The sequence below is a fragment of the Culex quinquefasciatus genome, chromosome 2, assembly GCF_015732765.1.
Source record: "Culex quinquefasciatus strain JHB chromosome 2, VPISU_Cqui_1.0_pri_paternal, whole genome shotgun sequence".
Lineage (NCBI taxonomy): Eukaryota > Metazoa > Arthropoda > Insecta > Diptera > Culicidae > Culex > Culex quinquefasciatus.
The window spans coordinates 100,615,779-100,643,165 of NC_051862.1; the positions used below are offsets into that span (position 1 = coordinate 100,615,779).

General features: G+C 37.1%; 2 protein-coding genes across 12 annotated transcripts; one reads left to right on the forward strand and one right to left on the reverse strand.

The window, feature by feature from the left end:
* LOC6046181 lies at positions 1 to 26,219 on the forward strand. 2 transcript variants are annotated; one of them, XM_038254128.1, is made up of 6 exons: positions 1 to 70; positions 22,924 to 24,588; positions 24,651 to 24,813; positions 24,876 to 25,203; positions 25,431 to 25,978; positions 26,047 to 26,219. In XM_038254128.1, the coding sequence occupies exons 2-6, from the start codon at positions 22,928 to 22,930 to the stop codon at positions 26,107 to 26,109; spliced, it is 2,763 nt and encodes a 920-aa protein (XP_038110056.1). In that variant the 5' UTR covers positions 1 to 70; positions 22,924 to 22,927; the 3' UTR covers positions 26,110 to 26,219. The 2 variants fall into 2 exon arrangements, with proteins under 2 accessions (XP_038110056.1, XP_038110055.1); XM_038254127.1 differs by lacking the exon at positions 1 to 70 and adding an exon at positions 10,080 to 10,451.
* Positions 3,329 to 17,222, reverse strand: LOC6046180 (transferrin). 10 transcript variants are annotated; one of them, XM_038254134.1, is made up of 12 exons: positions 17,129 to 17,222; positions 9,565 to 9,857; positions 6,255 to 6,488; positions 6,059 to 6,192; positions 5,861 to 6,005; positions 5,651 to 5,808; positions 5,447 to 5,580; positions 4,932 to 5,135; positions 4,351 to 4,655; positions 4,027 to 4,287; positions 3,700 to 3,973; positions 3,329 to 3,635 (listed from the first exon to the last, which is right to left on the reverse strand). In XM_038254134.1, the coding sequence occupies exons 2-12, from the start codon at positions 9,665 to 9,667 to the stop codon at positions 3,452 to 3,454; spliced, it is 2,136 nt and encodes a 711-aa protein (XP_038110062.1). In that variant the 5' UTR covers positions 9,668 to 9,857; positions 17,129 to 17,222; the 3' UTR covers positions 3,329 to 3,451. The 10 variants fall into 10 exon arrangements, with proteins under 10 accessions (XP_038110062.1, XP_038110064.1, XP_038110060.1 ...); XM_038254136.1 differs by having other exon boundaries at positions 9,565 to 9,842; positions 17,089 to 17,222; XM_038254132.1 differs by having other exon boundaries at positions 17,089 to 17,222.
* Positions 26,220 to 27,387: the final 1,168 nt, after the last annotated feature.

The window sequence follows — 27,387 nt, forward strand, 5'->3', positions numbered from 1 at the left end:
CTTACATTGCAAAAACATATTTTACAATAAGTTGAGTGATATTTAGAAACATAAGGACTCGTAGTTTTCTGTAAGTATTCTTGATTTAAAACGTTTCATGAAAACTAACAATCTTAATTAACTCCTCTTCAAGTCTCTCAATATCAAATAGGAAATGTGAAAACAGGCTGTCGTTACCAATGAAACCACATGATTACAAAAATAAGAATGAATGATTTCTAGAAAATCATCATCCATTGCCTTTTTCATAAAGGAAAATGTATGCCTTTTTGAAAAAAAGCAAAGAAATTCATAAAAAAAATCTGTCGGAAAATTTTGCTGCGATGAAAATTGAACATTTTTCTCCAATAAGAAAACTATGATCGACAAAATGCGATGAAAACGAAATATTATATTGATTGAGACCAATTCTCTACCAAAACCAGAACTGGATTTTATTGTTTTTGCCTTCCTCACTGAGGTAAGGCTATAATCCTGCTCTAAAAACGTCGTAACTCACCTTCATGTATACATATCGACTCAGAATCGAAAACTGAACAAATGTCTGTGTGTATGTGTGTGTGTGTATTATGTATGTGACCAACAAACAAGCTCGTGTTTCTCGGCACTGGCTGAACCGATTTGACCCAAACCTGTTGCATTCGACTTAGTTTAGGGTCCCATAGATCGACTTTTATACAGATTGAATTTTCGATAAGTAGTTCAAAAGTTATGTATAAAAATGTGTTTTCGCATATATCCGGATCTCACTTAAATGTATGTAAACTATGTCCGGGTCCATCATCCCACCCATCGTTGGTATCAAAAGACCTTTCCAACGAGTTTAAAACATTGATGATCTGGCAACCTTGTCTCGAGATATGCCCACTTAAGTGATATTGATGTTCTTTTTTGAAGCCGGATCTCACTTAAATGTATGTAAACTATGGATCCACTATCCGACCCATCGTTGGTTAGGTTATCAAAAGACCTTTCCAACGAGTCCAAAACAATGATGATCTGGCAACCCTGTCTCGAGATATGCCCACTTAAGAGATATTTATGTACTTTTTTGAAGCTGGATCTCACTTAAATGTATGTAAACTATGTTCGGATCCACCATCCCACCCATCGTTGGCTAGGTTATCAAAAGACCTTTCCAACGAGTTTAAAACATTGATGATCTGGCAACCTTGTCTCGAGATATGCCCACTTAAGTGATATTGATGTTCTTTTTTGAAGCCGGATCTCACTTAAGGGTAATTCTCCGCCAACTCACACAGCAGTTGCCCCGACCCCTCTTCGATTTGCGTGAAACTTTGTCCTAAGGGGTAACTTTTGTCCCTGATCACGAATCCGAGGTCCGTTTTTTGATATCTCGTGACGGAGGGGCGGTACGACCCCTTCCATTTTTGAACATGCGAAAAAAGAGGTGTTTTTCAATAATTTGCAGCCTGAAACGGTGATGAGATAGAAATTTGGTGTCAAAGGGACTTTTATGTAAAATTAGACGCCCGATTTGATGGCGTACTCAGAATTCGAAAAAACGTATTTTCATCGAAAAACACTAAAAGTTTTAAAAATTCTCCCATTTTCCGTTACTCGACTGTAAAAATTTTGGAACATGTCATTTTATGGGAAATTTAATGTACTTTTCGAATCTACATTGTCCCAGAAGGGTCATTTTTCATTTAGAACAAAATTTTTCATTTTAAAATTTCGTGTTTTTCTAACTTTGCAGGGTTATTTTTAGAGTGTAACAATGTTCTACAAAGTTGTAGAGCAGACAATTTAAAAATTTTAATATATATACATAAGGGTTTTGCTTATAAACATCACAAGTTATCACGATTTTACGAAAAAAGTTTTAAAAAGTTGGTCGTCATCGATCATGGCCGTTCATGGTCACCCGCGACAGACACGGACGACGAAACAAAGAGAAACGCAAAAGTAACTTTTTCAAAACTTTTTTCGTAAAATCGCGATAACTTGTGATGTTTATAAGCAAACCCCTTATGTCTATATATCAAATTTTTTGTAATTGTCTGCTCTACAACTTTGTAGAACATTGTTACACTCTAAAAAATAACCCTGCAAAGTTAGAAAAAACACGAAATTTTAAAATGAAAAATTTTGTTCTAAATGAAAAAATGACCCTTCTAGGACAATGTAATTTCGAAAAGTACATTAAATTTCCCATAAAATGACATGTTTCAAAATTTTTTACAGTCGAGTAACGGAAAATGGGAGAATTTTTAAAACTTTTTTAGTGTTTTTTTCGATGAAAAATACGTTTTTTTCGGAATTCTGAGTACGCCATCAAATCGGGCGTCTAATTTTACATAAAAGTCCCTTTGACACCAAATTTCTATCTCATCACCGTTTCAGGCTGCAAATTATTGAAAAACACCTCTTTTTCGCATGTTCAAAATGGAAGGGTCGTACCGCCCCTCCGTCACGAGATATCAAAAAACGGACCTCGGATTCGTGATCAGGGACAAAAGTTACCCCTTAGGACAAAGTTTCACGCAAATCGAAGAGGGGTCGGGGCAACTTTTCCCGATTTCGTGTGAGTTGGTAGAGAATTACCCTTAAATGTATGTAAACTATGTCCGGATCCACTATCCGACCCATCGTTGGTTAGGTTATCAAAAGACCTTTCCACCGAGTTCAAAACATTGATGATCTGGCAACCCTGTCTCGAGGTATGACCACTTAAGTGATATTTATGCACTTTTTTATTCCGGATCTAAAAAATAGATGAAATTTTTGTACAATTCCATTATATCAGCCATTGTTGATATGGAACCATCCACAAACCACGTGGACACTTTTTTGGAAATCCAAATACCCACCCACCCCCCCCCCCCTGTATGGTTTACCCATACAAGTCTTCATACAATTTTGGCAGCTGTCCATAAAAAACTGGTATGTAAACTTTTGAAGAAATTTTCTGAGCAAATGAATTGTCTTTGGTAAAGTTGTAGGTACCGATGAGGACTTTTCAGAAAAAATAGGTACACTGAAAAAAATATTTCACGAATGTTTCATTTTGAAAATCGGACCATTAGTTGCTGAGATATTGACATTATAAAATGGAGGGTTGCTTGGGTAAGACTTTGAAAACCTAAATTTTCCTGTTTCTATGGTAAATTTTCCCATGACTTCATTGGTCATAGGGAAAGCCCCAACTAAGTTTGAGACAATAAAATATAAATGGTCGAAATCGGCCTTTTTCAAAGAGAATTGCTCTTGAGCAGTCGCCTCATGGTTCGCCTGACTTAACTTAAGGTTTTATTAAGATAGATACACAAATTTGTTTCACACATTATATAAAAAAAATCAATGATTGCTTACTTCAATACTTTATTTGCCGTTTTATTTCGGACACACTCGATAATATTACTTAAAATAAATAATATCACAACTTTAGTCTATAATATTCGAAAATCTCAGTCGCTGGAAATCAAAACTAAAACCAGAAATAAATAAGGACCAATATGGCATTGAGGAAAACAGCTCCGCTGCTTCGTGCTGTTGTGGCTTTGCTGTGAGTGCAGTTTTTATGCGCAATTTTCGAGTACATCGTATCGAGCCATCCTGCATTTTTATCACGGTACATTTCCGTCCGTCCACGCAGTGACTCAGTGTTGTCCCTGAAAGATTAAGATGTTAAATTGGTTACAGCTATTGTTTTCTTTTCTGTAAACATGTTAAGACCTGAAAATTACGTTTCTCTTGCGATCAAATTCGCCATACAAAGTGAACGGGACCGTCGTAACACGATGCTTCTTTCCTAGTAGTCGATCAATTTCCCGCAGCGAGTTGTAAATCTCTTTCTCGCGAAGTTCCGATGCCGTTCTGCTTATCATTACATGACCTCTGGAGACCCAGTTCAAATAACAAACCGCCTTGGCCTTCAGTGGTTTGGTGAAAGGGCAAAACAGGGTGAAATCTGATGGGTTGTGCTGTTTGGTTAGGCCAAGCTCGTTTCCTACGGTAAGCAGAAATTATGTATTGTTCTCGCTCAAGTCATTTAAATTTTACCTTTAAACTTTTTATACGTTTCATAGCTAATAAATGCTACATCTCCATTTCCTTCGAGCAAACAACGCATTGCACCTTCTTCACCGTTGTAAACGTCGGAGCATTTCGATTGCGAGTGCCAATTGCACGATCGCGAAGAGAAATAGCTGGAAATGTCAGTACATTCGTCGATCAAATGAGTGTGGTTCATCAACGACTCAAACACTGACAAATAAGCTGCACCACCGTAGTGCGGAAAGCATGCCTTCTTGCCGCGAAGATCTGGAACAAAAACGGGTTGGTTCTTAATAAAGGAAATCTTCTAATTCCTGTATGATCACGTACCAAATCCGGATTTGAAGTTCGAAGCCGCTCGAATCACTGCAACGACCACATATTTGTCCTCCAGGGTGCTGGAATATTCGTACAGGATGGGCTTCAAGTTGTATTCACTCTCAGCACGCAATCTTGTATCTTGGTCGACTATAACTACGTCGGACACCTTGTGCTGGACATTTTTCAAACAGCTGTCTTGAGTGTCTGCTCGCATGCATTGAATATTCGGTTCCACACCATAAACCGATGCAACTTCCTGAAGCCAGGAGCATTTTGCAAGCTCGATTAGAGATTTAGTGCAGAATAATATTGATCTGTGGAATGTAAATGTCAGACTTAATGCTTATCTCGTTAACACATCGTCAGCTCTGTGTATGTTTTAACTGGTGTAACCAAATTAGTTGAAACTTGGAGCGTTTGTTAAGCGATAGTATACGAACCGATTGCTTTAAAAAGTTTGGATCTATCATTCATAGTTTTGAAATTATTTACCAACAAACTTCAAAAATCGATTTTCTCGAAAAGTACTAAATGGTCGTTGTGACAAGATAGCACACAACTGCAACATGATTGCACAAGCGCTGTCTCACCTTGGTGGATTGCATGACGGAAAGCTGTACGCATCTTGGAAGCCTTCTGCCTGATCCAAATAATCGTCCACCGGAATAGTGTTATCCAAAGTCGTCACATTGACGTGATACGTTTCCAAGATCATTAAAAGGGCATTTTGCCAGCTGCTCACGTCGTCGTGGTTTAATCCTGCTACAGTTTCCTGGACTTTTGCTGCAACATTTCTAAAATGAATTTTTATGATTTAGGGCTTGCGGGAATCGACGTTACACCTTATAATGTGGCCCTCTTAAACCTTGCGGTTTCGTCAACGGATCCACAGGCGTGTATCATTCTTTTTGCGACAAGACTTCGCCTCCCGGGTCTCCTAAGTGTGAAGATATGGCACGAGTAGAGGGCACCGAATACCTTTTACACTTAGACTGTTTTGCGTCCGCCTAAGGATTCGAACCGGCGACTTCTGGATTGTGAGTCCAGTGCGCAGTCCGATTGATCCACACAGACAACCCCTCATTTAAATGGGAAATAACAATACCTCTGAGCAGCCACTGAAGGCCAAGGTTTGGCCAACCAAACACAAGGCTTTCTCGTATCCAAAGGTTGAAGGTGCCCATCCGGACAGAGAAAACTGTAACCTGCCGGATCAGCCTCTGGTGGAAGTCCGCTGAACTGTTGAAAAATAGAAGATAAGAAAACGATATGTAAATTGCTATTGCGTTAATCCTGGAAACTGTCTTACTCCAAAATGACTCTTGACGTCATCTAGGCGAACCCACGCCACCTCTCCGGCTCCGCTGGTCAAACAATACAAAGGTCCTCTCCGACCCCAGTGCTTATCTCCAATTCCACACTGATATGGGTTGTAGCATAGCTGGCACAAGGAAGGATATTTGTTTTCTGAAATAGCAATCGTTAGGAGAACGCCGATACAACTAAACCCAACCCATACTTAGAATCCGATCCTCTTCTGGATCCGAAACCCAGGGTCCAGCTTTACAGGACGGTCCAAAGAAGTTCGCTACAGCCTTGATTCTAGACTCGGTTGGAGAGAGATCGTCTTCACACTCGCGGGGAACGAGTTTCGTTTCAAAGTACTACAAGAGGAATTGTGTTATTTCTCAAATTATATCCCAACCAAATTACCTACGTCGGCAAGTACTTCAGTCCAATGATTCTGGATTTGGTGACCTGGGTGGCAGAATTTACTGCCCTTCAACTCCCGGGCAGTATTAATATGAGCCTCGTTGTCCACTACAGCAACAATTTGGTACTCAAAAAATTCTAAAATAACATTCAAATTAATTAACTCCACCCACAACGCTCTATCACCCCACCAAAGTTACCATTATGAAAGCGTAGTTCACTTGTGACTAGAATCTCCGCGCCTATCCATCTTGCTGCAAGCAGATCTTCCGGCGAAAACACGCCAAAATGAGCCGTTCCTTTCTGTATTTTTCGCAAACAATCCAACCGGTCGACGCCGTAAACGCACTCGATGTCCGATTTCGCCTCCAGGGTGGGACAGTTTTGGGCCCCCTTCTTGTATAGGCCGGTGCCCTCCACGACACAAATTCGCACTAAAGGGAAGAGGAAAAAAATACAATGTTTAAATTAATCAGCAATAACCCTAAAGGTGCTTATCAACCAAAACCACTGCACTGAGATTCAAATAACAACAATTTTGAAAAAGAAAGACTCTTCAAGAAAGTTTTTCTAATAAAACTATTTATTTTAAAGTATTTGAAAAAAAGCAATACGAAATATTTGCCCTCTTTGGAGTTGTAGTATTGATTTCAAAACTCTCCAAAATTTTGAAAAGATTGGAAAATTTCACAAAGGTTTAATATTGCACATTGAAAATTGGACCATTAGTTGCTGAGCCATAGAAATAAGGGGCAGTTTAGGCGAGGCTTTAAAAACTTCAATTTTCCTGCATGTTTTTCTTTTATGTCCAATCAATGTTTCTATGACAACATTTTAGGAAATTTTAACTTTTCGAAAAGAATATTTTTTTAAATGGTCGTTAAACTGCAATTCTTTGTTTAAAATCAAACTTAAAGTGGCTATTCCTCAAAAACGGTGCACTTTATCAAAATTTCGGTAAAGAAATTTTCGACAGCAATTTTACAGAAAAAACTGTATTCAAAAGATGTTAGGGTTAGGCTAGAATAGTCATCAATGAGACACGGGGAACAATGAAAAAAAAACTCTCACAAATTGTAGTTTTAACCAATCAGGCTCATATTTACCCTTCTGCCATAATAGTGGCTTTGGTTATGGACGCTCCCTTGCAAAGTAATTCAAAAATATGTAATTCTAGGGCGTAAAAGTTAATTACAACAACAACATTTTCGCTCATAGGCTGCCATTAACACCAAAACGAATATTTATCCACATTTCATTCGTCATTTCATAGGCAAGAGTTGGGCTTCCATGTGCTTCCATTAGATTTGAACAAATTTAAGAATATTCCCAATATCCAGGACTGTTTCATTATTCCTTTCTCTATTTAGCCCATGGGTAACAATGATGCACTTTGATTTTTCTTCAATAAACTATGGGTAATTCTCCGCCAACTCACACAGCAGTTGCCCCGACCACCCTTTGATTTCGTATGAGTTGGCAGAGAATTACCCCTATTCGAAATCCATGGCAATCTTCCAAAACATGCATTGGAAGTGGTTTTTGGCACATTTAATGAGTTTTAAATTCATTTATCCAAAGATATAAATTTATTCGTTATAAATATAAGGTTTTATATAATTTAAATACTATTTGGTATTACTTTTACTAATTAAAGTTTCTAGTTGGCAACATTGCTTTTTAATTTAAAAAAAATCAATCCAAACAAAGAAAGTAAAAACATGATGTTAAGCTAGAAAAGTATTAATTTTCGTAAAGTTTCCCATTTTTCCCCACCTGCCGCATTGTTCTTGCCAAGTGCGTCTCCAATGAGACAGTTGAATCTGGCTGTAGCTCATTGATGACTACATTTAAGTTTTATTTCAAAAAAAACATGAGTTTGCGGTAATTTTTTTTAGTTTTTAGTTTTTAGTTTTTAGTTTTTAGTTTTTAGTTTTTACTTTTTACTTTTTAGTTTTTAAGTTTTTAGTTTTTAGTTTTTAGTTTTTAGTTTTTAGTTTTTAGTTTTTAGTTTTTAGTTTTTAGTTTTTAGTTTTTATTTTTTAGTTTTTAGTTTTTAGTTTTTAGTTTTTAGTTTTTAGTTTTTAGTTTTTAGTTTTTAGTTTTTAGTTTTTAGTTTTTAGTTTTTAGTTTTTAGTTTTTAGTTTTTAGTTTTTAGTTTTTAGTTTTTAGTTTTTAGTTTTTAGTTTTTAGTTTTTAGTTTTTAGTTTTTAGTTTTTAGTTTTTAGTTTTTAGTTTTAGTTTTTAGTTTTAGTTTTTAGTTTTTAGTTTTTAGTTTTTAGTTTTTAGTTTTTAGTTTTTAGTTTTTAGTTTTTAGTTTTTAGTTTTTAGTTTTTAGTTTTTAGTTTTTAGTTTTTAGTTTTTAGTTTTTAGTTTTTAGTTTTTAGTTTTTAGTTTTTAGTTTTTAGTTTTAGTTTTTAGTTTTTAGTTTTTAGTTTTTAGTTTTTAGTTTTAGTTTTTAGTTTTTAGTTTTTAGTTTTTAGTTTTTAGTTTTTAGTTTTTAGTTTTTAGTTTTTAGTTTTTAGTTTTTAGTTTTTAGTTTTTAGTTTTTAGTTTTTAGTTTTTAGTTTTTAGTTTTTAGTTTTTAGTTTTAGTTTTTAGTTTTTAGTTTTTAGTTTTTAGTTTTTAGTTTTTAGTTTTAGTTTTTAGTTTTTAGTTTTTAGTTTTTAGTTTTAGTTTTTAGTTTTAGTTTTTAGTTTTAGTTTTTAGTTTTTAGTTTTTAGTTTTTAGTTTTTAGTTTTTAGTTTTTAGTTTTTAGTTTTAGTTTTTAGTTTTTAGTTTTTAGTTTTTAGTTTTAGTTTTTAGTTTTTAGTTTTTAGTTTTTAGTTTTTAGTTTTTAGTTTTTAGTTTTAGTTTTTAGTTTTTAGTTTTTAGTTTTTAGTTTTTAGTTTTTAGTTTTTAGTTTTAGTTTTTAGTTTTTAGTTTTTAGTTTTTAGTTTTTAGTTTTTAGTTTTAGTTTTTAGTTTTTAGTTTTTAGTTTTAGTTTTTAGTTTTTAGTTTTTAGTTTTTAGTTTTTAGTTTTTAGTTTTTAGTTTTTAGTTTTTAGTTTTTAGTTTTTAGTTTTTAGTTTTTAGTTTTTAGTTTTTAGTTTTAAGTTTTTAGTTTTTAGTTTTTAGTTTTTAGTTTTTAGTTTTAAGTTTTTAGTTTTTAGTTTTTAGTTTTTAGATGGATGCCGTAAATAATATTTTTATTTAAACTTTGGCAAATACGAGTATTTATGAAAGAAAAAATAAACCAGTTACTATCCATAGTAACATGTTAGGTTTTAAGTAGCCATAAAAGCCTATTTAGGCTGCATGAAGGTTTTCAGAACTCTGATAAATCCTGTTAGTTTAAAAATGTTACTAGGAATGTAATGCACAAACGGAAGTTCTTTTTAATTTTTGCATCTTAGTTGTTGTTAATGCATTTATTTCTGACAGCTTTACCGTTCTAGGTCATTCGCTGCCCTATTTTTGCAACGATATCTGATAAATGAACTAGTTTTTTTTTATTTATCAATAAACTCACATTTTTTATCTGCAATCTTGCTTTTGACTAGATCCTGTGACGATACAGGCAATGGGACGAAAATCAACAAGTAGCACAACAATTTCCACGCCTTTTTCCCCATCTTCTAGCAGCCACTAAAACTTTCGCTTGTACTCCAGTCCACACTCCTCACTTACTGGTAAAGACTTTCCACACAACACACACTTTTTATCTTTGATCTTCACTCCTTGACAACCTTCCAGTGTATTTCATCGTGTTCTTCAAAATGTATCTAGTCAATTAGGACCTTTTTGCGACTAAAACAATGCAAGCTGCAAGGTAACCAAAAGAAACTCGCTTCAAGACACTATCCACTTCTCATGATGTCATTCACACAAAGGTGGTAATTTTCATTTTCTTCCAAAAACCCGGGAGACTCCATTACTAATCTATCAGCGGAGAACGTGCGTACTTAAATCGCGGGAATTCCCCATTCTTAATCACCAGACTCGATGCGGTGCAACAACAATAACAGCAACAGGTTTCTCAAGTTCATTTTTCTTCGCCAGCATGGAGGCAAAACTAATATATCAACGCAATCTATCGCCGACGGCAGATCGGATATCATTCGGTTTTATGAATTTAACCACCATCTGATAGAGCTACTACCGGTGAATGCGCCTCAAATACGTGGTTTTTTTTTAAAGCATAGGATATCCCATTCTAAATGCCGACAAACGCTGCATGTGTTCAGACGAAGAACGAATGTAGAATGCAGAAATCATGAAACTGCGGCTGGCTGACCCTTTTTTCGAAAAACCCGTTCCATTAGAGACTGGCAATGAAGTTCAAGGTTACAGACCGGCTCTCCGCGCGACGAGAGTGTAAACTTGATAATCTGACAACTTTGCAGCCAAATTTATGAGGTAATCCTTTCCATTGAACACTGTGACAAAGTTTGCCACAGTTACTTGACTGAAAAATCAACTCGATAACGGCGTAGGAGAGACACATAATTATTAATGCAAACTTGCTTGAGCAAATTTAATAAAACATTTTCATAGTGTTTTATGAAGATTGGAGAGCAATCCTTTTAATTGAGCACAATAAATAAGATTCGCTTATTTGCTTCATTACCTAGTCTTCTGGAGTAGCTGATTGTTCTGTTTTGTTCTATCAATTTTATTTACAACCCAGCTCAAAAGAGCACAAGTCCATCTTATTCTATTACTTACTGTTTCATTTTTGTATTCAATTTCAAAACTTTACAATTAAATCATTTATCTGTCGAGGGCACTATTTTAGCGTTGCTGTCAGAAATCTTAGTTAAGGGGTTACATACATGTAAATCGGCAAAAATGTCAGAGTTTGGTTTGAGCGTACACTTAAACTTTTTTTCAAAATCTTTTTTCAGGGCATAACAATATTCCTTTTCATCTGTTAACAAAACAAATTTAAAGTCATTTAGTTGTAGCATTGCCGAGATATAGCTATTTGAAGTTAGCAGTTTCAAAAAACGGGTGCCACGATATCTCAACATTGCTTTGACCAAATCGGCTCAAAATTTTGGTGAAGACTCCTTAAACCGGTCCCGTGTGCATGACGAAGGCCGATTTAAAAATAAATATTTTAAAAAAGATGAAAATATTTTTCTGTTTTTCACATAAAAAATCACCAGTTTTTGATTGATTTTTTTGAAAATTCAAAATTTCAAAATCGGGCTTCGTCATGCCCACAGGATATGTCTTGGGAGTCTTCACCCAAAATTTCAGCCAATTTGGTCCGTCCCATCTCAAGATATCGTGGCACCCGTAAATAAACTTGGCATGGCAAAACTCTGAGCATAAATTGTCTCTAACTCAGTTCAATCATGAAATACCTTCATGAAACTCTCAGGAGTGGTTGAAAATCATCTTTCAAGTGGATTTAATAAATTTTCTGTAATATGAAATTTTGTGATTTTCTACATGTATGTAACCCCTTAAACATTAAACATCTGAACAGATTTCGCGAAAGTAGGACAAACAAACAATATTTAAGATTTCACTGAACATTTATATATTCTACACGGAGAAAAAAGAGTTCCCAAAATCGTGAACAAGTGTTCATGAAAATGGGAACCTCGAATAAAGTGTTCAAATCCCATGGTACAATTTTGAAAAACGTACCATGAAATTTGAACACTTTTTTCGTGGTTCCCAATTTCATGAACGCTTGTTCACGATATGGGAACTCTTTTTTCTCCGTGTATATATTTGATCATAATTCCGTCAGCATATAAATGTACCAAATCCTTTTTGGGCATTTTTTAAGTTTATTTTGGCGAGTAATATTAGAAAATATAAATGTTCAGTGAAATCTAAAATATTGTTTGTTTGTTTAAGCTTGAACCATCCTAATACTAACAGGCTTCTTAATGTTTACGGCTTCTGTCTCACAAGCAGAAAGTTAAGGGATCAAACTTCGGTCGGGAACTTTTGAAATTTGAAATCAGCAATTTGAACTTTGAATACGAAGGGGTAGTCTTAAGACAGATCAAGGATCCGTATCACGGAGAAAAAAGCGTTCAGAAAATCGTGAACAAATGTGCACGTTTTTGCGTAAAATATTTGTTCATGTAATCGTGAACTCGTGCACGATTGTATGAACAAAAAACTACGTTTTCATGAACAAAAGTGATAAAAATCATGAACTAAAGTTCACGATTGTAAAGAAGCGTTACGTTACGTTTTTAAACATAATAATTGAAGAAATACCGAATCGAAGAAGCCTGGAATATTTGAAGATTGAAGACAATCTAAGTTACCTTTTAACAATTTGATAAACGAAATATATTCTGGACTGAACATTCAAACTGAACAGTCGCATTTTAACTACACTCTGCTAAATTTCATGGTGTTAAGTGTGAATATAATGACCGTAAATGGGTGGATTTAATTCTTTTTGGTCTTTAAAAATAAAGGCAATCCCTAAGCCGCCGTCACAGTAAGTTACGGCTTCTTACCAAAATTATTAGCATAGCATAGCATTGGTGTCTACCCGTAGCTGCTACTTCGTTATTGACCAGGACCCCCAAACATTGCTCCGTGGACCACAGATGAAAAGTAGGAACCAATCATCACCCCTTCGCAATTTTCAAAGGTCCCTATCGTGCTGATCAATACCGACGCCGGCCACGACCAGTGGTAAGACACGGGGAAGTGGATGGGAATGTTAGCCGATACTTGAGTGATGGGACCGCCAAATCGACTGCGTCTCCGACAAAGTATCACATGAGTTTTGAGGGGTTAGTAAGATGGGTATGAGGTCAGGATTCACTGTGGTAGGTGATGCGACCATGAGCAATTTGTTTATCGGTTGAAATTTTAAAAATCTTAGGCAGCCGGCTGCGGAAAGATACCTATCTAGGGATTTAAATATAGTATTAATTCGACCGCGATTCTCCGGAAATTCTCCGTCGGCGTGCCTTCCGATCAACGGTGATGTAGGAAGGGCTTCATTCATTAAAATTATTTTATATCATAAGCCTTAAAACATATCCGTCGACGTGCCTTCCGATCCTCGATGATATGGAAAGGACTTAATCCAGCAATACGACTTGCTTGTCTCAAAAAACAAAAATCGGATCGTTTCTATCGAAAACTATAGGGTAATTCTCTACCAACTCACACGAAATCGGGAAAAGTTGCCCCGACCCCTCTTCGATTTGCGTGAAACTTTGTCTTAAGGGGTAACTTTTGTCCCTGATCACGAATCCGAGGTCCGTTTTTTGATATCTCGTGACGGAGGGGTGGTACGACCCCTTCCATTTTTGAACATGCGAAAAAAGAGGTGTTTTTCAACAATTTGCAGCCTGAAACGGTGATGAGATAGAAATTTGGTGTCAAAGGGACTTTTATGTAAAATTAGACGCCCGATTTGATGGCGTACTCAGAATTCCGAATAAATGTATTTTCATCGAAAAAACACTAAAAAGTTTTAAAATTCTCCCATTTTCCGTTACTCGACTGTAAAATTGTTGGAACATGTCATTTTATGGGAAATTTAATGTACTTTTCGAATCTACATTGTCCCAGAAGGGTCATTTTTCATTTAGAACAAAATTTTTCATTTTAAAATTTCGTGTTTTTCTAACTTTGCAGGGTTATTTTTAGAGTGTAACAATGTTCTACAAAGTTGTAGAGCAGACAATTACAAAAATTTTGATATATAGACATAAGGGTTTGCTTATAAACATCACGAGTTATCGCGATTTTACGAAAAAAAGTTTTGAAAAAGTTACTTTTTGCGTTTCTCTTTGTTTCGTCGTCCGTGTCTGTCGCGGGTGACCATGAATGGCCATGATCGATGACGACCAACTTTTTCAAAACTTTTTTTCGTAAAATCGCGATAACTCGTGATGTTTATAAGCAAACCCCTTATGTCTATATATCAAAATTTTTGTAATTGTCTGCTCTACAACTTTGTAGAACATTGTTACACTTTAAAAAGTAACCCTGCAAAGTTAGAAAAAACACGAAATTTTAAAATGAAAAATTTTGTTCTAAATGAAAAAATGACCCTTCTGGGACAATGTAGATTCGAAAAGTACATTAAATTTCCCATAAAATGACATGTTCCAAAAATTTTTACAGTCGAGTAACGGAAAATGGGAGAATTTTTAAAACTTTTTTAGTGTTTTTTTCGATGAAAAATACGTTTATTTGGAATTCTGAGTACGCCATCAAATCGGGCGTCTAATTTTACACAAAAGTCCCTTTGACACCAAATTTCTATCTCATCACCGTTTCAGGCTGCAAATTATTGAAAAACACCTCTTTTTTCACATGTTCAAAAATGGAAGGGGTCGTACCGCCCCTCCGTCACGAGATATCAAAAAACGGACCTCGGATTCGTGATCAGGGACAAAAGTTACCCCTTAGGACAAAGTTTCACGCAAATCGAAGAGGGGTCGGGGCAACTGCTGTGTGAGTTGGTAGAGAATTACCCTATATAAAGAGAACAAAAATAAAATTCATCGGCCAACGAACGCGCGAACAAAAAATAAATGAAAAAAATAGAAGAAGAAATCCAATCACCCCATGTACACAAATAGCGACAAAAAAGAGACGGAAAAAAACGAAAAAAAAAACAGGACTGCGCGTCCACACAGGCACCGCACTACAGATGCCATTATTTAATTATAATGACCAATCACCCCATGCACTCGAACAGCGACACAAAAGAGACGGAAAATAACACGAAAAAACAGGACTGAGCGTCCACACAGGCACCGCACTACTCGTTACGGCTTCTTACCAAAATTATTAGTTAAAAACTGATATGCTTAAAACTTTTAAAACACAATCTAGAAAACTTTTAAATAAAAAACGGAATCGACGTAACACCTTATAATATGGCCCTCTTAAACCTTGCGGTTTCGTCAACGGATCCACAGGCGTGTATCGTTCTTTTTGCGACAAGACTCCGCCTCCCGGGTCTGCTAAGTGTGAAGGTATGGGCACGGGGAGAGGGCACCGAATACCTATATTTACACTTAGCATTTTTGCGTTCGCCTCGCAAAAACCGACGACCTCTGGATTGTGAGTCCAGTGCGCGGTCCGATTGATCCACACAGGCAGACCTTTTAAATAACATTTTTTATTAGATCCAAATCCTTTTTTCACATTTAAAAAGTGTTCTTCAAATCGTGAACACATTCCCACGGTTTTCCCTGAAATCGTGAACAGTGTTCATGATTTCGATAACAAGCTAAGCGTTATGCTGCTGGCGTTACGATTTTTCGTGAACACTTGTTCACGATTTGCTTATTGTTCATGGAAATTGTTCATGGTACGTTTTCGTACCGTGGAATATCACCTTGTTCCAGATTTCGTGGCACATTGTTCACGATTTTCGGAACGCTTTTTTCTCCGTGATGGTGCTTGCTTCTTTGTTAGGGAGGGGCCGGACAATGCCCATCGACCTCGGAATTGGGCCGCTAGGCAGACATTCTGAATTGGGTCGCTGGAAGCACCTAATACCCGGGACTGAGATAAGTTGTATCAGCATTCGACATATACAAAGTCTGATACAGATTATACTTTTCCATAATTTCACTACCGGTTAGCGGGTATTGGATTGGACCACACACACACACACTTAAACTTGAACCATCCTGATACTGAGTTGAGGAGAAGGAAGCATACATATGCAGTCATAAGTATCTCCGATACACTCATAATTTTATGACAATATGAATTTAAATTGTCTTCATTTTTCAACATAAAAATGTTTTACACTTGAAAAACTTAAACAAGTAAATAAATGTCGAACCGATTATTGGAAATGTTTTAAAAAGCGATTATAATTGGCGATCTTGTACCGAGACAGATCGTAATAATCGCTTACCCCAAGTTTCTGCCCAAACGAACTAAATTCAACAAACTCGTCAGTACGAAAGCGAAAACAATAAGTAGAAAATTAAAACAAGGTGAACGAAAAAAAATGCTACCAATCCACCGCCACCGTACCGAAGCAAATAGAGCAGAAAAGTTCGCTGGTGCAAGTGCTGCGCCGTTTTTGTGGACGAAATTCTGTTTCCTTTCACTTTCATGGTCAGCAAAATTCGGCGGCCACACACGGCGAGATGTGCCACACCAAAAAAACGGTCAACTGGAAAATTAATTGCCAACGCCAATCATTCATGTCCAAGTTAGCTGAACCATTTCTTTCCGTGGTACGTATTTTAAAGTTGCGTAATGATTACAAGAAAAGGAACACTTCACGAAAAGTGTAAGTTTTACGACCGGGCCTCTCTCATTGCTGATCGTTAATGGGTTTGTTATTCATTAAATAAACTTATTTTTCACAGCCAATAGCTTAAATGAGATCAGCCATCACTCAAAATAACAACTGTTGCGTAATAAAAAGACATAAATCAATTTTGTATGGCAGAAGGAGTTGGTTTCTTGAGATACGAATTTAACCCTAATTAAATTCCTAAACTAGAAAAAAAAAACTCTAGAACAAAAAATGTAAAACATTTTATCTCTAGAAAATCGCACAAAACTGGTCAGTTTACCCTGCTCTACCGGGAAGTGCACGCGTAAGCGCGTACACGATAAACAAAATAACGTAAGCAAACGAGAAAGTGCAACACGAGGATAGAACACCTCAGCACTTTGAGTCACAGCCTGCTTTGCTGTTCCTGCAGCGTCTGGTATTCGCGGCGGCACACTGACCTGCGTCAAAGTTTGATCAGGTTGCTCAACCGTTTTACACACCTCATCGGCGCCGCCGAACTCATTCGTTGATCATGACTTCAATTCAACTTTGCACGTTGTTATAAATAACAATCCGATCAGAACAATGCAAAATGTTAAGGCTTATATCTAATGTACGATACGTGAGCTTGCACCGCCAAACTGGACTGGTTTCACAAACCGAATGCTCCAGTTTCAATTGTCCTTGAGGCTCCGAAATTTCACTTTTTCTCAAAATTCGTCGGCACAAACACACAAAAAACTGTAAAGTCATGAAACAGTCTGCAAATCCTAATTCTACCCTACAAGTGCCGCATACGGAGGGGTTCGCCGTCCATCCACTAGTTTGAGTCACTAACCGCCCCGTTGCGCTTGAATATCAACGATTAAACGAAACAAATCCACAAGCTAAATCGCGACCGATCCACTCGATGGTTCAAATGATACTGAGTAGCTTGAGAAGCCTCTCCACACTAGCAGATACCCAACGCGTGATCGGTCAGCAGTGGGCAGCCCGGCTTCTTCATATGCTCTTTTTTGCAAACCCTGGCTTTAAATTTCGGCTGCTTCTCCAAATTCACCACTATAACGTCATAAGTGCTCTCCACATATTTGTATCTATCAATCTCTTCAGAGAGTTTTTTTTCCGCTAACACCTGGGGATAATCCAACGACGAATTCTTTGAAACATTAGTTGCTCTACAACGGAAGATGGGGCTCTTGAATATATATTTTTTAAATAGAAAAGTGGCATTGTAACATTCTTGTTTTAATTGTATATTAATTTAAAAAAAAACACTCCTGCTACCAATACCCACTTCTAGACGGGAAAACAAAACAAGTAAATTAAGTGAAGTAATCTTGGAAAAAAGTTCATTAAATGAAATCTTGAGCATGGCAAAAGAAATGCTTAACATATCGATTCTTCGGCTCCTTTAAAAAAAATCCGATTTTTTAAGCGTTTTGACAATAAAATAAGAAATCTCCCTATGTTTTTACATGTTTGGAAAGGTAGTGTCATGTAGAATGAAAAATATTTTCCCTCTAACTTCTCTTTTATGAGAACTTGTTTGGCATTTCGCGTGATGATTTAAAGCATGTTGTGCCAGTGATTAGAATACACTAATTACGCTAATCTTAAAAGCTCCCGAAGACCCGGAGAGATTATATTGAAAACGAAGTGAGATATTGGTTAAGAACCTTTAAGTGCACTCAAAGAGCTTTTCAGAAGTTCTTCTTGAGAGTTTATGACCTCATCTTTGTGAAAACATAGCTAAAATCAGTTTTTCCAAAGAACCAACATTTTCTACATATTATTCATGTTAAAATCAAGTCTTTTACAACGAATAACAAGCATAAATTACTTTAAACGAAAATGTCGCCTATCACAAGCTGAGTGCCGTTATGAAGAGCTCTTAGTGCCGATCAATGTCTGGTGACGGGACAACATCGTAAATCTGGACTTTTAAAAGGCACACCAAAACTTTTGCTCTTTTAAACATTATCACAAATTGAAAAAGTCAAAGTAGTTATGTCACAGACATAACCGGAATGACGTAGACTACGTAAAGTTTTGATATGTGGACATAGAGTTTTCCGTATCTTAATTTGAAGAATTGGCTAGATACTTGAAATACATTAACGGAATAAGATCGTGAATGGGAGATGGACCCCCCAACAAGACAGAACTTACACACTCTTAGGCCAGTAAACCCAATCGGACCATGTACGTACCGGTTGTTGCGTTTGAAACGGAATTCGTAAACGATTCGAATTGAATTCTCTACTAGAAAGAGATGGCAAATCTAATGCGAACAAAACCGCAGCTGCCATAGAGTTATCTACGTGCACATGTATTGCGTGCATGTACACGAAAAATATTGAGGTTAAATTTTGTACCCTCCAGCAAAACAAAAGGCGTCCTAGTGTGCGTGAGATCGGGCTTAGATAACTCTAAGTAAACATACTTTGAATGGGTTGGTAAATCTTTGACTAGAAAGTCTTATTCAAACCACAACATAGAATGGAGGAAGGAAAGAGCAGAACGAAAAACGATTTTTTCGCGAACCGAATGTTTGGTAGCAGAATTAGGGGAGGGGGGGGGGAAGGGTTGGGGGCGAGAGCAGCCTCAGAAAGCTGTGCAATCCGTCACCCCCGAAGACCAATATTTGATCCTGAAAGGCATTTCACCGACTCATCCCAGGTGGGACGAGAGAAGGGGAGTGAGGGCAACTCCGAAAAGTTTAGAGTCCTCATCCCCTTCCTGCTTGTTTGACAACCACGGCTTGGCCATGGCAACTGTTCGGCGAGAAGGCAGTAGGCGACGCTTTGTTGTTGCAGTCTCGTCCCGGGTGGGACGGGGGACGGTGAGTGAGGGCAACTCCGAAGAGTTGGGCAGTCCTCACCCCCTTCCTCAGAATATTCAAACCCAATTAGCACACTTTGTTCGCCAAAAGATTTCCGAACTTGTTGTTGAACTCATTTACTATGTTTTCCCAACGTCCCTGAGAACTCTTGAACGATGGAAAAAGCGCACGTTTTTCTGTTGTTGAATATCTCTTAACCTGTTAGAAATGTGCGTGGTTTAATTAAGTTTTACCAGCGCACGTCCTTCTTGCATAGAGAACGTTTGGTGAACATGTCATAAGAACTCTTGACTATAAGATTCTGAACCGGGTTGGATAACGTCGTTAGAACCGTTTAACAACATTCTGCCTTAAAGATTCAGGAGGGAGTTAGGCAAACGTTTTTATAACCGTCCAAGAACATATCGTGGCAGACAAGAATGTTAAACAGGCTTTTCATTAAATATGTTCCAGGTGTTCGCTCACAAGCTTTTTTTTCTTAATTTAATCCTTTTTTTTTGTGAGTAATGTCGCTTTACGATACTTTAACTACCAGTTTTTTGTAATTTATTGGTTTGGACATGGATACGCAATTTATGAATGATAATAATATGAATGATAATAATAAAAAATATCAACCATTAAAATCATTCAATTTCCTAATTATGCCATTGGGGATTTTTTTTTCAATTATGTTTAAGTGATAATTAACATCGCTTGGTACTACAACTCTACTACTGCTGCTGGTTCCCGGTGCTGCATTTTCAGTTTTCCTTTTTTATGAAGAATGCTCAGGGCAAGTATCGAACCCAAGATCACTAACAGTTTGCCAAAACTTCTTCTGAACATAAGCTGTTTCTATTTTTAGAACTATCTGTGCTTGTTTCGTCAACATGTTCTTGCTCGGTTTTTAAATCACGAACGCGAACTACACATAAACAACTTGTTTACGTGAAATCCCATCCGAAGCCAGAGGTCAATTCTACAATGTTATCATGTTTAGCAAACTGAAATGAAACATCATGTCTGCAAATGTCACTTTGCTTTTCGAGTTCTACAAGCATGTTCCATTTGAGTCAGAATAAACTTCGAAATGAACTACAGTATTTGTTCGGTAACTGGGCTGAGAACGTAGCCCAGTCACCGAATGCTGCTCGCTAACTGGGCTGAACGAAATATTACGAGGGGACCACTGATGCATAATATTTTCTTGATGAAATATAAAAATAAATGTTACTCAAATTTATTTACAATGCTTACTTTGCATATTTCTTTAATTGTGACTCGAAATCAAAAAAAAGTTTGAAAAACGTTGTATATTTATTGAACACGATTTTTGCATCCATTAACCCCTCGGTCATTTTGGTTTGTTTTGGTATTTTGACGTTTGTCTGCTTTTTAACTGGGCTACAGCCCAGTTATCGAGCGCCCAGTTAAAAAGCAGCCCAGTTAAACAACGCTCAGTTACCGAACAACTACTGTATTCGTAATCTGTTGCTAGATTTGGCATTTGTGTTACACAACCATGTTGAACAATCGTTTTTTGATCAAAATGAGAACTATTGACCAAATGTTGTGACACTTGTTCAATAATTAACGTATAAAAACGCTTGTGCAGCAATTGTTCAACAAAAAAAATAAAAAGCGATGTTTTACTTGCTACTTGGGAACGGTCCGGCTCTGTTGTAGCTCTGGTTCCTCTCTCTCCTGCTGCTCTGGTCCTCTTCTGCTGCTGTTTTGGTCTCTCTGCTCTGCTGCTGCTGGTCTGGCCGGTCCGACGTCTGAGACGTGAATGTTGGCCTGAAAACTGGCGCCCTTACTTATATATGTTTTCGGCCCGCTACTTCCCCTCCTCGGATAATTTTCCCCTCAAAATAGGTACTTGACTTTCCCGTCCGTGAGTGGGAAGCGCTCATTTTGCTTGCAAACTCTCTGCATTTAGAAAATATTTTAAAACATTGAATTGTTTCAATAGCAGAACTATTTTGCCAACAATGAAAATTTGATAGCAAATTGCTGAATAATTTTCGAATCGACCCAACCCAATCCTGCAACAATCTGATTGTAAAAATAGGCAAATTATGTTGTAAGTCGCTTAGTAGACAGTACTTTAGGGATGAATAAAAAATATATCGATAGTTCCCGTAGTTTTAAAAATATCTGGTTATTGTGCACCGTTGAAGCATATTGCAAATATTAAATCGCAATCAAAATGAAATCTTTTATTAAAAAATCACATTAAAAAAATCAATGCAATCCGGTACCCTCTTTCTCACTTGCTCTATCCTATAATTCAAATTTGGTAGAGTCTGTGGAGTACGATTATTGGTGCAGCATATCATCAGTATATGTCCAGAATACCAAGCCGCCAGACAACAAAATTCAATCAGCTCCAGCGTGAGAGAAGCGTTGAGCAACGACCCTGTGGCAGAACAACTAATGCTCAATTTGCTCAAAGATGCGGACATATACCATAACATATAACTGTTAAAAATACGTTGTAAAATTGAACTCGGAAGGGCCTATCATTGTGAAGCCCTTTTTTCTTAAACTGAGCTGAACCAGCCTCCGGCTGTTAGCTAATGAATGAATATAAAGATAATAAGAATAAATTTGGTAGAGTTATCCTCTCGGCCTTCTATTATGGGTGTAGTCAAATTGGTTGCAAATTATTAGAATCATTAGAATCTATATCAATAATGTTACCGTCAACTGTTGCAAATCACACCACATGATATCTCAAAATTTGGAAAACGATGCACTATTTTTGTTAGTCTATAACTGTTCTATCCGAAACCAATAAAAAAAAATATCCAAATATTGTGCAGAAACAAGGCTAAACAGCTGTCTCAATTCGCTCCATGTGTCCCGATCCGCCCCAGATGACGGTAACACTGTAAAATCGATCTTTTCGGGTTATCTCGGTTTTATGCCTTAACATTGTTTTGACCTTATACGTTTCTAGTTAACCTTCTTAGGAATAACATCCTTTTTGACCACTAAGAAGAATGAAAAGTCAGAATGTCAGAATTCGTTCAGGCTAAGGCTTCTTGGAGTTAAAAAAAGAAAACACTAAACAACTAATTAAATCGTCCAAAAGCTCTACTGTTCAAATTTCTTTCCACAAATAAAAATTTACTGGCTGAGATCTGGCAACGCTCAACATACTCATAATTGGTTCAAAACGCTGATGAAAAACGAAATAATTTTTAATTTTTAATAAAAATGTTTTGTTGCATCTCCTAATTACAGTCCATATCAATGGCCTTTCATTTCGGCCTCAATATGTATTTTCCGTCACGTCGGCCTGCAGGCAAAACCCATTAATTTTAACAATTATCCTTTCCTACAATATGAATAATAACAAAACGTATACGAAGGAAATCTCCTTCTGCATATTCAGCACAGGACAAGACATCAAAACATCGACACCTTGCCATTCACGGCCATTCATCTGTGAATGGCAAGAACGCGTAAAGTTACGCAACGGCCACTTTTTCGTTGATAAACTTTACCGCATTAAAAGAAGTCAAGGCCGGCGCGTAAAATGAAAAGGAAAGGCATTTCAGAGACCCACAGAGCGGCGAAAGAAAGGCGTCGAAACGTAAAACAACAATAATATCTCAGCCTGCATGCATGCATTCTCACATTTTTCTCCCGAAGAAACAAAAAGTCAAGCGCAGCTGCAGTTTCATTGGTGGTTCGCGTATTATACAAATAAAGATGGAAAGATTTTACTTTTTATATTGATAAAGGCGTGTTAAAACTATAATAGTAACATTTTTTTTCTTTCTCATTTTGTAAATCAGAACAATGAAAGCATCATCGCAAATAAGACGGAAACCAACTGCTCAGACGCTCACTTCTGTAACGAAGAACGATGACACAATTGAGCCGAAGGCTCAGAAACAGAATGGTGCTCTGTTGAAACCTCGGATAACCACTAGAACTATCCCGACAACTAAGAGCGATGTCAAACCCCGCAGAGGTCCTACCAAGGCCACCGAACCAGCCAAATCTGTAAGCTTAACCGAGCTATCTAGAACAAAACCACCTGCAAAGCCGGATATCAAAAGCAAGAAAGTAGTTCCAACCAAATCTGCGATAATAACTGGGCCATCAAAAGTAAGTTCGAATGCCCCAGTACCACCACGTGTACGAACTCAAACTAGAACGCTCAAACCGGAAGAAGTGACTGTGTTGAAGTATGTTGCGCCAGTAAGTGCTAAGATTCCTAGCGATCAACGTAAGGCACCTGTTTCGTTTGAGGTAGAGGTTAAGAGTACAAAGTCAATTGATGTGACAAGTACTAAACCCCCTGTTGAGGAAAAAAGTTATGAACGAAACAATGAAACTGACAATGAAGATCAGTATGAATCAGAGTTTGAGTCTTACGAATCAGATTTCGAGTGTGGATCTTCATCGTCGAGCAAACATTCAGATTCGGATTCAACCACCAGTGAGCCCGCCGATTCGGATCAATCTTCGACTCTAGATAATGTTAAAGAAGAATTCACGGAAGAAGAGAATAGACCAACCATAGAGCAAAAGCTAGATTCTGGTCACTATGAAATACAAATTAAAAAGGTGCAACCACAAATTGAAAGTGTTGCATGCTCTGCTACTAGCAAATCGGATGACAATCAACCTGATTCGGGTATGAATAGTGGTCAATACGATGGAAATTGTAGCGTTAAACTTCTGTTGCAACATCGATACACGGATATCCTTAACAAAATCACACTCAATACAATGCCGTTCGAACTGTATGAAGAACAGCCTGCGTCTCATGAACACTTTCTATTAAATTATTCCACAAATAGTGGTGTTTTGAATTACTCTCAAACTGAGTCAGAAGCTGTATCGTTTGAATCTCAAACCAACGATGTTTTTTACAGAACCTGCTGGTCTCAATATCCACCGCAATTTTCCAAAAAGACGTTAATTAGCAAAGATTATAACCGCTCGTATCTTGAAGAGAAGTGTGGCTTTGGCACAGATAGCTGCCTCGATGGTAGTCCCAGGTCCAAGGAAAATGATGTATTTTCAAAATTAATTTCGAATCTTCACAGTAAATCTAAACATTCATCAGATCACGTACAAAAGCGACCATTAATTAGTCCAGACCAACTGCACCGATTCCTTCAGCGATCATGTGCATTGGTGGAAATGGCTATTAATAAAAAACGAAAGAAATCTTTGCCACAATCAGCCGTCAATTCAGTAAATCTGAAGCAAATTAATCCTCTACAGAACAGTGTTGTTAGCTCAGTTCGATGTGATTTGAGCTCGCTACACGTTTTTCTAACGCTTCATGAGTGCCAGGTACTTCATCAGAGGGAACGAAACGAGTACTCCATTTGCATATGGGACACCAGGCGATTCACCGAGCCACAGGTTGTTCTTTCATGCTGGGAAAATGTCACCTGCATAGAAAAGGTCGGTCCAATCGTAATTGCCGGAACGGCCAGCGGGTAAGCAATCTTTTGGAACTATCATCTGCAAACAAGTTTACCACCATTTGTTTTCCTTCCAGAGCTTTGTGTTTGTGGGATATCGAAAAGACTGACGAGGGAAACGGTGCGATTCAAATAGTTACACAGATGATAGGAAACACTGATTTGAAACATTACGGAGGAGTTGTTGCAATTAAATCCATACGTCAAATGAATAATCTGAAGTGTTTAATCATTGATCAGGTAAAGCTAGTTAAACGTTTAGCAATCGAACAGAAAAATTATAATTGTATTTTATTTTGTAGATAATTACCTTGTTTGGAAATGGAACACTAGTCACCTGGGTGTTATCCCCGCAAGATAAGTATGCAGTTGCAGATATGGACAAACAAAACCTGAATCTTGTTTTCCATAATGCCAAATATTGTCTGTCTCATAAATATAACCTGGACTTATCTAATTTTATAACAAACCAAAAGAGTTTTAAGATAGATAACCCAAACATTCAAACAAGTCCCACATTTCCCGGAGAAATGATAGTTAATCGTAACAATGTGATAATAGCCATGAACTCACATCTGATTGTAGTTAATCATCTTGAGCAAAAATGTTCAGCAATTATAAAGATTTGCGGTAAGTACATCACAGTCTAAAAACACATTTTTTTTTTCAAGGTAACGTCATCAGGAATGACATTGGGTCTTAGGGGTGAGATTGGGTCATACAAATTTCTGCCTTGATGACGGTACTATTCACTGGATTATTTATAGTAGAAATTACCTCATATTTTCATATAATCTTGTTATCACCACTCAATATTGCCAACAACCAAAAGATATTTTTATGATAATAAATTTCAGATCCAACCATGACATTCATGAAACATCCCGATATCACAGAATTGTTGATAGCTCATTCATTGAATAACACAGTTCAAATATTAAAAGTAACCAACAGTGAATACGAAACCTGGCAAAGAAAAGGATTTCTGAACAAAAACGCAAAGTTGGCTCCAAATGCCGAAAAAACTCCCATTCTGAGCAATAAATCTTGTGCGATACAAAATATCGTCCAGAATGAACGTGAGCTGTATCGTGATCGTATTCATGGTGATCATCAGACGCAATCACCCAGCACCACACTGAATGATTTAGATTTGCATAAACCCAGCTCAGAAGGGATTGAAATGGGATCGATGATGCATCATGGTCAGATCGTTTTTCTAAAGCACGTGTCACCACGATATCGATCATTGTTTTTCCTGGACCATGCGCGAATACTATGCGTCGACAGGGAGAACGCTGTCACACTAATTGATATGAAAAGCAAGACGGAGATCAAACTAAACGAGCGGACAGCATCCGAACTCAGAAGATACAGGTTACTCGGAATGACACACAACCAAGCGGTACGTACAATTAGCGATTATTCACGCCACAGTTCTGCTGAATGACTAAATCTATCATTTTATTTCAGATAATGGCAGAAAACGACCAAGAAATTATCTTTTATGATTTAAGGGATCATTTGGGAGTTTAGCAATAATTCAAAATTTGCAAAGGTTTTATAAATAACAGTTGACTTATAATTTGTACAAAACAAAATGTAAGGCATTGTGAAAAATATATGCACAGTTATTCAATTCACACGAATTACACGTTTTTTCCGATTGTTCTTCTTTTCATGTTGGTTATATTTCTTTTAATTCTTCTTTTTGTTAATTCTCTCCCATATAGTGGACCACTGCCCATAAGTACATAATTGTCACATGTGAAATGTTGTCATTTTGTAGTTATCGATCCAATATATTTATTTAAGGGGTTACATACATGTAAATCGACAAAAAAGTCAGAGGTTGGTGTGAGCACACACTTAATTTTATTTAAAATCTGTTATCAGGGCATTAAAATATACATTTTCATCTATTATCAAAACAAATTTGAAGACATTTGGTTGTATCATTGCCGAGATGGGTGTACCAAAGGAAAAATATTGCTCAAAATCTGCAACAGTGGATTTGCTGCAGAAAATGTCACATGTCACAATTTATAACATTTTTTGCAGTAAGCCCGTAGATCATTTTTGCCCGCGTGTACACATTACAGCGATCTGCAGTTCTCACCAACACATATAATGCTGGCCCGTCCCCGAGCAACACTCCAAAGAGAAAATATGTTGATGCTCTCTCATTCCATCAAACCTCCATGGCGCGGTGGTAGCTTGTCGGATCAATAATCGAGAAGTTGGTGGTTCAATCCTCATTCTGATAAGGGTTTTTTTGTGAAATACAACCAAACAGCCGTCGGTAATGTCGATAATTGTCGGTAACGGGCAAAAATGTCATACCCCTATGTAGCAAAAAATGCATGAGGACAGATTTCATGCAGAATCTGATATACTTTCATGCCACCATGCATCACAATCATGCGACCGCCGGTTGGGTGTAGCTATTTGAAGTTATCAGTTTCCAAAAACGGGTGCCACGATATCTCCACACTGCCTTTACCAAATCGGCTCAAAATTTTGGTGAAGACTCGTTAAACCGGTCCTGTGTGCATGACGAAGGCCGATTTTCAAAAAACTTTTTGTATTTTTTAAAAAAGCATAATTTTAAAATCAGGCTTCGTCATGCACACGGGATATGTCTTGAGAGTCTTCACCCCAAATTTTAGCCAATTTGGTTCATCCCATCTCGAGATATCGTGGCACCCGTAAATCAACTCTATGTTTCGAGAAAAATACTCAAAAAATTTGACAGTCCGCTTTGCGAACGGCAAAATGTTGATCTTGAAATCGTCTCTTACTCAGTTTAATCAT

Excerpts from the sequence above, each read along its gene's own strand:
- LOC6046181 (XM_038254127.1), top strand. Across the intron at positions 25,204-25,430 it reads AGCAATTATAAAGATTTGCG|ATCCAACCATGACATTCATG; the intron begins GTAAGTACATCA and ends AATAAATTTCAG. Across the intron at positions 25,979-26,046 it reads GAATGACACACAACCAAGCG|ATAATGGCAGAAAACGACCA; the intron begins GTACGTACAATT and ends ATTTTATTTCAG.
- LOC6046180 (XM_038254134.1), bottom strand. The coding sequence starts at position 9,667 with ATGGGGAAAAAGGCGTGGAAATTGTTGTGCTACTTGTTGATTTTCGTC. Across the intron at positions 6,193-6,254 it reads TGAACTACGCTTTCATAATG|AATTTTTTGAGTACCAAATT; the intron begins GTAACTTTGGTG and ends ATGTTATTTTAG. Across the intron at positions 6,006-6,058 it reads GGACTGAAGTACTTGCCGAC|TACTTTGAAACGAAACTCGT; the intron begins GTAGGTAATTTG and ends TTCCTCTTGTAG.